This window comes from Pantherophis guttatus, chromosome 3 (assembly GCF_059756535.1).
Source record: "Pantherophis guttatus breed Tessera chromosome 3, ASM5975653v1, whole genome shotgun sequence".
NCBI classification, from domain to species: Eukaryota; Metazoa; Chordata; class Lepidosauria; order Squamata; family Colubridae; genus Pantherophis; species Pantherophis guttatus.
The window spans coordinates 213,376,618-213,389,262 of record NC_142065.1 but is presented as its reverse complement, the minus strand read 5'-3'; the positions used below and the strand labels follow the sequence as shown (position 1 = coordinate 213,389,262).

Sequence of the window (12,645 nt, the reverse complement as noted above, 5' to 3'; positions counted from 1 at the left end):
GCGTGATTGACTGCACGATAACGTCATTTATGGAACCCAGGGTTACTGCGGAACCCATATTACGACTGCAAAGTTTTAACGGGCCGTGACTCAGGGGTCTCCAAACTTGGCGACTTTAAGAGTTGTGGACTTCAACTCCCAGAATTCCTCAAAATGCTGGGTGGGGAATTCTGGGAGTTGAAGTCCACAAATCTTGACAACAAACCTGTTAGGTATTTCAGTGTCCTGTGAAGACAAGAGAGCAGAGCTGGAGGGCTCTTGCAAAGGGCACCTGTGCTAGAGATGAGGGTGGGGGGCAATGTTTGAGTGTCCACCTGCCTGGACAAAAGTTGGGTGTCCTGGCCAGAAGAGAAACTTCAAGGGCTTAGCCCACCATCCTTCAGGTAAGAAACCGACCAGGATAATATATGTCTCATCTTCCTTCTGTGGGTCAGAGTTGGAGCCACAAGGGTCCTCCAGAACTCATAGTGAGGTCACACCATGCGTGACATCACTTTCTCCATCTGAGGAGGTCCATGGAGGGTGGTAGTGGCTTCATAAGATCTCCCAACTCTAGGCTACGTCAACAAGAGATGTTCCACCTGAGCATCCTGGACGAGAAGATCTTTCTCCCTGTGGTACCTGGGTGCTCTCTGAGCTTGGAGGTTTCCTTGCAGACGTCTTATGACCCAACTAGGTAACATCATCAGGGCTAGGAGAGTGTAGGGTTGGGTCTTGGGTGCTTTCTGAGCTTGGTTGTTTTCTTGGCAAGCATTTCATGACCCAAGTAGGGAACACCCTCAGTGCTAGAAGGGAGGGAGGTTGGGTCCTGGGTGGTCTCTGAGCTTGGCTGTTTTCTTGCAGACATTTTTTGACCCAACTAGGTAACATCATCAGTGCTAGAAGGGAGCAGGTTTGGGTTCTCTGCATTTCCTGAGCTTAGTTGTTGGGGTTTTTTTTGCCAACATTTCATGACCCAACTATGGAATATCATCAGTGCTAGCTAAGTTTTCACACTCTGGACAAACGCTAGAAAAAGGTCAGCCCTTTTCTGGAGTGGGGTGGGAATGGAGATTTTACAGTATCCTTCCCCTGCCACGCCCAACACGCCATGCTCATCTAGCCACACCCACCAAGCCACGCCCATCTAGCCACACCCACCAAGCCACACCCATCTAGCCACACCCACCAAGCCACACCCATCTAGCCACACCCACCAAGCCACGCCCATCTAGCCACACCCACAGAACCACTAGTAAAAATTTTTGAAACCCACCACTGATGTGACACACACACACACACACACACACACGTTCTTCTCCTCGTCCCAAAAGTTCTTTTTTTTCCCCCAAGAGGCCACTGGACTTTCTGTTTTTTTTCTTTTGAAGACATTTTGCTTCTCATCCCAGAAGCTTCTTCAGTTCTGACTGGATGGTGGGGAACAGAAGGATTGATACTCCTTGCAGACACAGCTGGTCATTTGCATCCTTTTTAGAGGGTCGTTGAGGCCACTTGGAGGCTTATCTGTGTCATCAGGGTCACCTGAGTGGTGCAAATGGGTGTGGAACCTTCTTGGGACTGCCGAAAGGATCATGTTGTGCAGCTGTGTTTTCTGCAGGATGTTTTCTGCCCTCTGTCCCTTCACGGTGGAATTCAGGCGTAGGCCGTTGGGGACGAGTCTGTGTTGTCTCCATCTCAAAAGATGGAGTGTGGATGGTTCCAGTAGTCTGCAATTTTTCTGCAGACTTTGGGGAAAAAAATCCCCATTTGCACTACTCAGGTGACCCTGAGGACACGGACAGACCTCCAAGTGGCCTCAACGAGCCTCGAGGCTTGGAGGTCTACCTGGGCCAAGGCTTGTGGTCCTAGAGTGTCAGTTGTAGGTCTCCTGAATTTGAGGTTAATGGCCAGAGTGAGTTCATAGCATTCAGGAAGAGGCAGAAGAAGGAAGTGCCACCTGGCCAAGAGTTGACTTGATGGGACTCCAGAGAACGTTGCTGAGATGGGATCTTGTCTAAGCAGAGCCTCAGCCCCACCAGGGCCCTTCTCGGGTAGGGACTTCAGGAAGATGCTCAAGACAGATGGGGAAGAGGGTCTGCTTGCCATGGGACCTCTTGTGCAGGACACCTTGCTGGTTGCGTTGCTTCTTCTCGTTCAGCTGCTTGGGTCTCTCCTCTTTGCCCCTTCCTCCTGGGGTGGCGGCTCGTGAATTGTCCTTGCTCTGACTTTCTCTCTCTCTCTCTCTCTCTTTCTCTTTCTTCCTCTCTCCTTCCTCCCTTCTCTCTTGTAGGGGTGGCGGTAAGCACTTACGCCAAGTATTGTTACAGCAAGCTCCAGAAGGCAGCGTTGACTGGCGCCAAGAAGGTATCTCCTCTCCCCCTTTTCTCTTTTGCATCGTCTATCAAGGTGGCCTTGGGAGACCAGAGTTGGTGGCTAAGTGATCATGGGAAAGCGTGGGGTGGTTGGGTCGAAGTTGGAAGCCTATCCCAAGACATTGGAAGCCACTCCCGAATCTTGACCTTGATTGCATGTCAATGAGTGAGCCAAGACATCCAACTCAACTCAACTCAAAAGGCCCTGGTCCTTTTGCCCAAGAGGGGAAAGTTGGTGGAGAGGTTAACTCAAGAGCTTCCTGTCCAGATGTTGTCTTGCTTACCAACATTTTTTTTCCCTCAAGGATTAAGAGGGCACTGAGAACTCCAGAATCAGGGACCATCAAAAACATCCCTGCAATGATGGGATTTTATGTGTTTATTCAATATATACCAGCAACCATCTCAACATGTGTGTGAGACTCTGGGCAGCTCACGAGGTTTAAAGAAAACAAAACCCTCATAGCACTTAGACTTATATACCGCTTCACAGTGCTTTTACAGCCCCCTCTAAGCGGTTTACAGAGTCAGCCTCTTGCCCCCAACAATCTGGGTCCTCATTTTACCCACCTCAGAAGGACAGAAGGCTGAGTCAACCTTGAAAGAAAATCCACCAGAAGCAAATGAAAGCAGGTAATGAAGCAAACGTCCATTAACCATTAAACATAAAATGTAGGAAGGGACCAGCCAGTAGAGGAGAGCCATCTCACCATCTCCAAAACCTTCAAGGGATCACCACGTCTAATCACAGGCCCGTCTTCTTCCAGCTCCCCCAAAAGGCCAGTAGGTCTTGTGCCAGGCCTCAAAAGGGTTGATATTTTTGATCCGCCTCTTGAAGATGCTCCTGGGCATCCAGAATTGTATGTCCGACGAGAAGGTAAAGCCACCTTGAGGCTCCATGGGCGAATAGGCAGCAATATAAATTTCATAATAAATAAAATAAATAATAAAGAAGGAAAGAGCTGGGTAGAAAGCAGAAAAGACTCCCAATGATGTAGTGCCAATAGAAGAGAATATTTGTCGCTCAGGATTGAACTCTGGGGTCCTTGGTTCTCTCTGAGCTGGGTGGTTTTCTTGCAGATGTTTCATGACCCAGCTAGGTAACATCATCAGTGCTAGAGGGAGTGGGATGTGCAGAGAGGAAAAAGAGAAGGAGGAGGACTGTGATGTCCTTGGCGGTTCTCTTGCAGATGTTTTGTGTGTCAGTGGGGAACAGAAAGGGAGGGTTTTGGGTCTGGAAGTCAGTGTTGGCTTTCTGTCAGGCTTCGAGGTCGTCTCAAATAAATTGCATTTCAAACAAAGTCTTTGAAGGAAAACTCCTATTTATTAAGCATAACATTCTAAAACCCAACTCCATCGAAGCCAACACTGACTTCCAGCCCCCAAACCCTCCCTTTCCGTTCCCCACCCCCCTGCACTCATTGGCCATCTTCCAAGTCATTCTACCCCTAATCTACCGCTCCAGCTCAAAGGAATTTCCCCCCTCCCATCCCATCTCCTAGGGGATATTATCTCCAGGGAAAATAAGTAGGTGAAAAGTCAAACGTCCCTTTCCAGACGCCTCCGCCTCTCCTTCTTATGTCAGCACTAGAGTAAATGCAGTTTGAAGTGCTGACATCGTGACCCAACTGGGTAACACCATCAGTACAAGAATAGAATGGGGTTTGCGGAGTAGGGGAAGGGGAAGGAAGGGGAGGAGACGGGGGACATTATTAATACTCATAATAATAATTTTTAAAACTTACATGCCACCTAACTTTCCATGACTCTGGGTGGCTCACCATAATTAAGCAAACAAATGACAATATCAATCTAATTCATCTTCTCTATTCTCTCTGCAAACATGCATTTGAACCCATACCTTAGGGTAGTGATGGCTAACCTTTTTGGTGTTGCGTGCCAAAAGTGGGGGGGAGCATGGGGGGGTTGCATGTGCGGGTGCCCATATCCATAATTCAATGCATCCTGACCCCCCTGCGCATGCGCGCGTGACCCCCCCACACACTCCCCCCACTTTTTGCATGTGATGGCACAGTGGGCCTGGTAGGCCCGTTTTTCGCCCTCCCCAGGCTCCAGAGGCTTTCTTGGAGCCTCGGGAGGGTGAAAACAGCCTTCCCCACCCCCCCTGGAGGCCCTGTGGAGACTGGAAATGGTCTGTTTCCCAACTTCCGGTGGGACTGGAAGGCCAGTTTTTCACCCTCCCCAGGCTTCAGAGCCTTTCTAGGAGCCTGCGGAGGGTGAAAACAGCCTTCCCTACTCCACCCGGAGGCCGGAAACAGCCCGTTTCCTGATTTCCAGTGGGCGCAGAAGGCCCGAAAATCAGCTGGCGGAGCTGACTTAAGGCAACGCTCACGTGCCCACAGATATGACTCCACGTGCCACCTGTGGCATGCGTGCTATAGGTTCGCCATCACGGCCTTAGGGGTACATGTTTTTGAAAACATGTATATCCCAGATGGATGGATGGATGGGTGGGTGGGTGGATGGATGGATGGATAGATATGATGGATGGATGGAAGGAAGGAAAGGGAAGGAAGGAAGAAAGGAAGGATGGATGGATAGATAGATAGATGGGTAGATGGGTGGACAGAGACAGATAGAAAGATAGAAAGATATAGAATGATGGATGGATGGATGATAGATAGGTAGATAGGTAAGATGATGGATGGGTAGATAGGTAGGTAGATTGGTAAAATAGATAAAATGGATGGATTGGATTGGTAGATAGACACAGATATAGATAGATAAGTAGATAGGTAAGGTAGATAAGATGATGGAAGGATGGATGGATGGATGGATAGACAGAAAACAGATATAGAATGATGGATGGATGGATGGAAGATAGGTAGATAGGTAAGGTAGGTAAGATGATGGAAGGATGGATGGACGATGGGTAGATGGATAGATAGATAGATAGAAAGATATAGAATGATGGATGGATGGATGGATGGATGGAAGATAGGTAGATAGGTAAGGTAGGTAGGATGATGGATGGGTAGGTAGGTAGATATAGATAGATGGGTAGATAGGTAGGTAGGTAGATCAGTAAGATAGATAAGATGGATGGATTGGATGGGTAGATAGGTAGATAGACACAGATATAGATAGGTAGATAAGTGGATAGGTAAGGTAGATAAGATGATGGAAGGATGGATGGATGGATAGATAGACAGAAAAAAGATATAGAATGATGGATGGATGGATGGAAGATAGGTAGATAGGTAAGGTAGGTAAGATGATGGAAGGATGGATGGACGATGGATAGACGGATAGACAGATAGACAGATAGAAAGAAAGATATAGAATGATGGATGGATGGATGGAAGATAGATAGGTAGATAGGTAAGGTAGGTAGGATGATGGATGGGTAGGTAGGTAGATATAGATAGATGGGTAGATAGGTAGGTAGGTAGATCAGTAAGATAGATAAGATGGATGGATTGGATGGGTAGGTACATAGGTAGGTAGATAGATAGATAGACAGACAGGCAGACATGATAAATAAATAAATAAATAGATATGCTTAAAAGGCTCTGCTTGGGACTTCTCCCAGGCGAGGTGCCTCTCTGCAATTCATTCGTCCAGGCACACCTAGACGAACCTGGGCGACGCCATGCGTGCCTTAAAGGACCTGCATGTGAATCTCTGCAGTGATTCTGAGGGTCTCGAGCCGGGTGAGTTCCAAAGCCGGTAGGGCAGCCATGAAAAGCTGAGCCTGAGAACAAAAAAAAAAAAAAAAACCGGGGCCCCCAACTCCTGCGTTAGTGCGTTTTGGGTAGGAAACATCTCCCTTCCCTCTCTGGATTGCTGCCCTGACAGGTGAGGTCCCTGCTTGGGTTTTTCCAGCCCGAGTTGCATTCTTTGCTAATCCTGCAGAGAATGCGCCTTTCTGATTTTGATTCCCTGCAAACCCACCAACTGGGGGGGGGGTGGGGCAGGGGCGCCACTTTGGAGAAGGCTGGGCATTGCCGTTTAACGCTGCCCCTACGTCACGCTTACGGCAAACACAGGTGGCGGCCACGCAGGAGCCGCAGCTGTCAAGCCTCTTCCCAGTTGCTAAGCTCTGCGTCCAGCTGGTTTGAGCCGCATAGAATGATTCACCGGGTCCCCGGTTTTCATCAGGACAAATGGCTGCAGCTCTCGGTTCCCCCCCCCGCCCCAGCCCCCTCCACCACTGCCCCCAATTGGGAGGGAGAAGTGGGAAGAAGTAGAAGGCGGAGCACAGAATAAAAGGGGATTTATTTTAAGAGCAAGTTGGCCGGACTTCAAAGGAAGACCGAATTGAGCAAAGTGAAATAGCAGAGAATGTACGGAGTTGATCTCTAGAGATAGTCCTCGACTTACATCCGTGATCATTTATTGATGTGTTTTATTTATTTGTTTGTTTGTTTGTTTATTAAATTTCTTTGCCGTCCGTCTCGTATCCAGCGACTCTGGATGGCTTACAATCCAATCGAGCCCAGCATTTCCATTGCCAAATGCGATCGTGGTGTGAAGTGAGTTTGGCCTCATTTTACGACCTTTCTGGTCCCCGCGAGTCTCTTGCCGTTGTCAAGTGAGCGACAGGGGGTCATTAAGCGAATCTGGCTTCCCCGTTGACTTTGCTTGTCTGAGGGTCGCAAAAAGGGGATCAACGTGACCTCGGGACACTGCCAACGTCGCAAATACGAGTCAGTGGCCAAGCATCTGAATTTTGATCACGTGACCCCGGGGATGCTGCAACGGTCGTAAGTGTGGAAAACGGTCCTAGTGCCGTTTTAAGTTTGAACGGTCACTAAATGAACCGTTGTAAGTCGAGGACTAGCTGTAACCCAAAAAAGCATTTATCTCCCATTACCAACTGCTAAGTGGGGGGATTGAGGCCTGTTGCCTCGGCTTCACGACCACAATTGAGCCCAGAATTTATGTGGCTAAAGGAGAAATGTGTTCAGTGAAGTTTTGTTCCATTTTACGACCGTTCTGGCCACCGTTGCTAAGTGAATCACCGCAGTTGAGAAGTTAGTAACCTGCTTGTTCAGTGACTCTGACTTCCCCATTGACTTTGCCTGTCAGACGGTCGCAAAAGGGGGGCACGTGACACACACACACACACACACACACACACACACACACACACACACACCGGGACACTGCAACCGTCATAAATACGAGTCGGTGGCCGAGCGCCTGAATTTGGATTCCGTGACGACGGGGATGCTGCAACGGTCATAACTGTGAAAAAGATCACAAGTCGCTTTTTCCAGTGCTGTTGTAACTTTCAACGGTCACTAAACGGGACTGTTGTAAATCGAGAACTACTTGTACTCCCAACATCTGTACATCAGCCTGATAGGGAAATGTGGGTGCAAGTTTGGAAACGAGACGCTGCATTTCCCTTGTCCTGGTTGTGTGTTTCCTGAGCACATCTGGTGGGAGCGTTAGGCCTGATTCAGCAGAAGGTTGCGTCCCAGCTGTAAAAATAGGGTTCAAGTCAGGGTACAGCCAGTGTGCTGGAGGTCAACGATCCCAAGAGCCACACCTGGCATTTCCACTTGCAGGTGTTCCGAAAACCAGGCTGAGAAAGATACCAAGGGGAGGTCAGTGGCCTAAGAAGGCAACTTTGTCAATGGAAGAGTTGTAGCTCAGGGTTGGTCTTTAGTGCTCTATGAGCTGGGTGGTTTCCTTGCAGATATTTCATGACCCAACTAGGTAACATCATCAGAGCTAGAAGGAATGGGGTTTGCAGAGAGGAGGGAGGTGGAGGAGGACTGTGGGGTCCTTGGTTGTTTCTTTGCAGACATTTCATGACCCAACTAGGTAACATCATCAGTGTGTTGTGGCTCCGTTACCTGAGCCTGTGTTATCGGAGGGAGAAGGCTCCGAACATGAAGGAGAGGAGTCGGCCAGGCCTCCCTCTCCAGGACCCTCCTCTCTGGCAATGCCTCAGGTGTTTCCTGAAGGAGAAGAGATTGGCGAGGAGCCAGGTATCTCCTCACAGTCGGACAGTGATGGAGATAAGTCTTGGCTGGATCCACGCCAGCGTCGGAGAGACAGGTGCACGCAGCAGAAGAGGAGGCGTGCCAGAGATTAGGCTGAGTCATTGGACCACACCCCACAGGCTATAAAAGGGGGTGAGTGGCCATTCAGACTCTGTGACGGACAAAACTAACTACTAGCGAGTCACATTGTATCTTGGAAACAACGTTATCTGCCTTGGCTTTAATACGGACTGGACTTGACAATTCTTGAACTGTGTGTATCTTGTTTGGGTTTATCTGTCGGAGGAACAACCCCTCCCTCTATGACTAAAGTTCTTGGCAAGCAGCTACTGGGTTGCTGCCAATCCTCTTATCGAAAGAATTTGTTGTCTGCCAGTTTTATTTAACCCCTGGCTATCTGTTTGTGTGCGTGTGTGAGACGGGGACAGAACACAGTGCTAGAAGGGACTGGGTGTTTGGAATGGAGGGAAAAAAGAGAAAGGGAGGAGCAGGACCGTAGAGTCTTTGGTGCTGTCAGAACTCTCAATCTTCTCCTCCAGCTCTTCCACTACCTTCCTATGCATTGGAGCGGATGATCTTCTAATGAGGAAGGAGGCCTCTGGTTAATGGGCTGCTTCTCAGCCTATGCGGCGCTCGGCCGTCTTCCGTCAAAGTCACAGTGACGCCCAAAGTGACATTCCTGGGTGTTTTCCCAACAAGGCTTCCCTCCCCCTTATGGATAGCAGCCCATTCAGCCACCTTCTGTACGCCTTGAGGTCCTCGGCTTCTGCCTCTTGGTGTCAGGCTGCCTCTCGGCGGCCAGCATCTGGATTGCAGCAGGTCCTGCTTTCCAAGCTCCTCGATTCCAATACCGGAGATTTGAAACGAGGTTCAAAGTTGGCTTTGAGCACCGTGGTTTGAAGCTGTCCTTGAGATCTTGGCTTTTAAGGACGCTCTCGTGGGTTTCTCAAAATGCTTGTTGGTTTATTTAAGAAAGTCGATACAGCCGCTCAGCTCGCTCTCAGTGGCTCCGGGTGGCTTACAAAGATAAAAACCTACTATAAATAATAAATTTAGAGCCTTGGTAGTACAGTGGTTTAAGGCACCCTGTTATTAAGCTGCCTGCAATTACTGCGAGTTCAATTCTCACCAGGCTCAAAGTCGACTCAGCCTTCCATCCTTTCTAAGGTGGGTAAATTGAGGACCCAGTTTGTGGGGGCAATAAGCTGACTTTGTATAAAATGTACAAAAGTATGAAGGCTATTGCTTAACGCATTGTAAGCCGCCCTGAGTCTCCGGAGAAGGCCGGCATATAAATCTAAATCAATCAATCAATCAATCAATCATTTTGATGGCTCCATCCAACTCGGGGTTCCCCAGGCCCGTTCTCAAAACCAGGTCCTCAGGGCCTTGCAAAAGAGGCTCAAAATGGGAGCCAACCTTATTTCTGTGGGTACGATGTTGCATCTGGAGGGAGCCACCGCAGAGAAAGCCCTTCTTCTGAATCCCACTAGATCAGGGGTGTCAAACTCGATTTCATTGAGGGCCACATCAGGGTTGTGTTTGACCTCGGGGGGACGGGGAACGGGGATGGACGGAGTGGGCGTCGCCAGGGTGGGTATGGCCAGCTCGATGTCACTCATATCGTTGACGCCTGTGGTGGCCCCAGCGCTCTACCAACGAAAATGGGATCCCGAGCTCCGTTTTTGGCTGCGATGGCCTCCTGCAACCCTCTGCCAGTGAAAAAAGAGCTCAGAAGGACCTCCCGAGCTCCGTTTTCATTGGCAGAGGCACCATGGGGCAGTCTTCACTGTCTCCAGGGCAGTCCTGCAAGCCAGATCTAAGCACCCCGCATGCCGGCTCTGGCTCCCAGAGCTTGAATTTGATACCCCTGCACTAGATGCAGAGGTGGACGTCACATAATGTAACATCCGGTTTGCCTAGAACAGAAAATGTGAGTGCGTGCGCCTTCCATGCATGTGCAGGGCATCAAACGTACAGCGGTTATAAAGGATGGAATAGCACCAGGGCAGGTGGGTGGGCCCAGCCGCTGGTCGGAACTACCGGTTCAGTTGAACCGGTCCGAACCGGCAGCAGCCTACCTCTGACTAGATCAGGGGCCTGCAACCTTAAACGCTCAAAGAGCCACTTGGACCCGTTTCCCACAGAAAAGAAAACACCGGGAGCCACAAAAACCCTTCCCGGGCCTGACTATTTCTTGAGCGGCCACAAAACTAGCATATGTAGTCGAATTAAACGTTGTGTTTTCTTCTGAAAGTTTTCTTTTCTTGGATTTATTCATGGTTGGCCTACTGGGGGTTGAAAAGCTCAATAAATCGCGTGCCGGCGGGTGTCGCACATTGGCGGTTGTGACGCATATTTTGAGTGCCAGCGAGCCGCAGCAGAGGAGTGAAAGAGCCACATGCGGCTCCAGAGCTGCAGGTTGCTGACCCCTGGACTAGATGGACTTCCTTAGGAGAGGGGACCCAGAGCCTTCCTTGCCTCCCTGCTCTAGTAGGTCAGGTAGATATAACTGGGAGAAGACAGGCCATAATTTGTGTGAACGTTTTCATTTTACACCTATTCAAAACTCGGAAACCCCCCCCCCCACACACAAAAGCAGGCTTCACAAATAGTAAGCAGTTTTTCAGTCCCGAAAGTTGGTATGAGAGAGGTTTATTTATTTTATTTATTTATTTTATTAATCACATTTCTATGCCGCCCACTCTCTGAGGACTCTGGGCGGATTACAACAATCGACAGTATACTAAATAGCCTATTGCCCCCCCAACAATCTGGGTCCTCATTTTACCCACCTCGGAAGGATGGAAGGCTGAGTCAACCTTGAGCCGGTGAGATTTGATCCGCTGAACTAGCAGTCGGCTGAAGTAGCTGCAGTACTGCACATCTAACCACTGCGCCACCTCGGCTTCGAGGTGAAGATTGCAGATGTTAGGCAGACTATTTTTATTGGAACCCAAAACATTTCAGGCTGCTCTTTAATATTTTTTTTTTTGCGGTGCAACTGCATACAGATGTTGTTTGCAGTTCTGGCTGCCACACTTAAATATGACTTCTGCAGAGCTGTAAAAATCCAGAAAACGAACCTTGTCCTGGATTGACCAGTGCCCGACCTCAATCCACGCGCAAATGCTTACTTTTTCTAGGCATATCCTCTTCCCTCTTTCTGTGGTGGGTTCTCTCACTGTGGAAATCTAGTTCCTTGGGGGGAATGCTGTTATTGGTGCTAAGAGACTGTGTCCCAGGTCAGAGGAGACCCATTCCACCTGAGTCTCGTGACATCCCACTCTCTTCTTGTCCCAAATGTGCTCCTCCTCCTCGTAGGGTCTGAAGAAGCCGAACATCGAAGAGATTCGTCACGCCAAGAATGCCGTCTTCAACCCTTCCATGTTTGGAAGCTCCCTGCAAGAAATCATGAACATGCAGAAGGAGAGGTACCCAGATCGCCAGCTCCCGTGGGTGCAGACCAGGCTATCAGAAGAGGTGCTGGCACTCAACGGAGACCAGACCGAGGGCATCTTCAGGTAATTTGCACCTTGAAGGGCTCTCCTTTCTCCATCTGAGGAGCTTCTCAAGTTCAGTTGAGGGCTATGAAACGATGGAGACATTGCGGTTGGAAGACTTGAGCTGGGGTGTTGTTGGTAGGACATTCTTGAGCTCAGGGAGAAATCAGGATTATGTGATGCTTCTAAAGATTCTTGACTTATTGAAGATAGGGTGAAGGAGCTAGGAAAAAACCAGATTGGACAGATTGAGGAGCAGAAGTGCTGGGATACTGGGAAATCCCTAAGAGGGGATAGTGGAACAGAAGGAAAAAAGGCTATGAGAAACTGGAACAAGGAATTAGTATTGAAAAAAGAGGCAGAAGAAATGAAAAAGAGAGAGAAAGTAGGCTCAGCTTTGTTAGTTGTTTACAGGGGAGGTTTTTTAGGTGGACAACCAGGAATCATCAAACTCTGGGGTTGAAAAGGACCACAAGATCAACCTGGCTGGTGGCCACCCAGCTGTTTTCTTAAAAACCTCCAGAGATGGAGAACTGCTACCCACTATTGGATGAATTTTACTATCTGGAAATTTTCGCTTATATTTAGGCAACTTAGCTGCAACTTTCACCTATTATTACTGATTTCTGTGGCCACAAAAAATAGTTCTTGACCATCTCTGCAGAGTCCCAGATATAGTTTCTTCCCTCTGCCTTCTTTTCTCCAGAATGAACATCTCAACTTCTTCATCATGTCCTCTTGGACATGTTTTCAAGTCCTTATAAATCAGGGGTGTCCAACTCACGTCGTCACGGCGGTGTCACGTGACGTATC

General features: G+C 48.9%; 1 protein-coding gene across 3 annotated transcripts in view; it reads left to right on the top strand.

Moving 5' to 3' along the window:
- Positions 1 to 12,645, top strand: part of ARHGAP39 (Rho GTPase activating protein 39) — a 169,761-nt gene that overhangs the window by 144,685 nt on the left and 12,431 nt on the right. For 2 of the 3 annotated variants that reach the window (XM_087890971.1, XM_087890970.1), the window contains 2 exons: positions 2,270 to 2,343; positions 11,654 to 11,853. In XM_087890971.1, coding sequence (XP_087747097.1) covers positions 2,270 to 2,343; positions 11,654 to 11,853 — 274 coding nt within the window. The remainder of the gene's footprint in view (positions 1 to 2,269; positions 2,344 to 11,653; positions 11,854 to 12,645) is intronic. The other variant, XR_015733464.1, reaches the window with a different exon arrangement.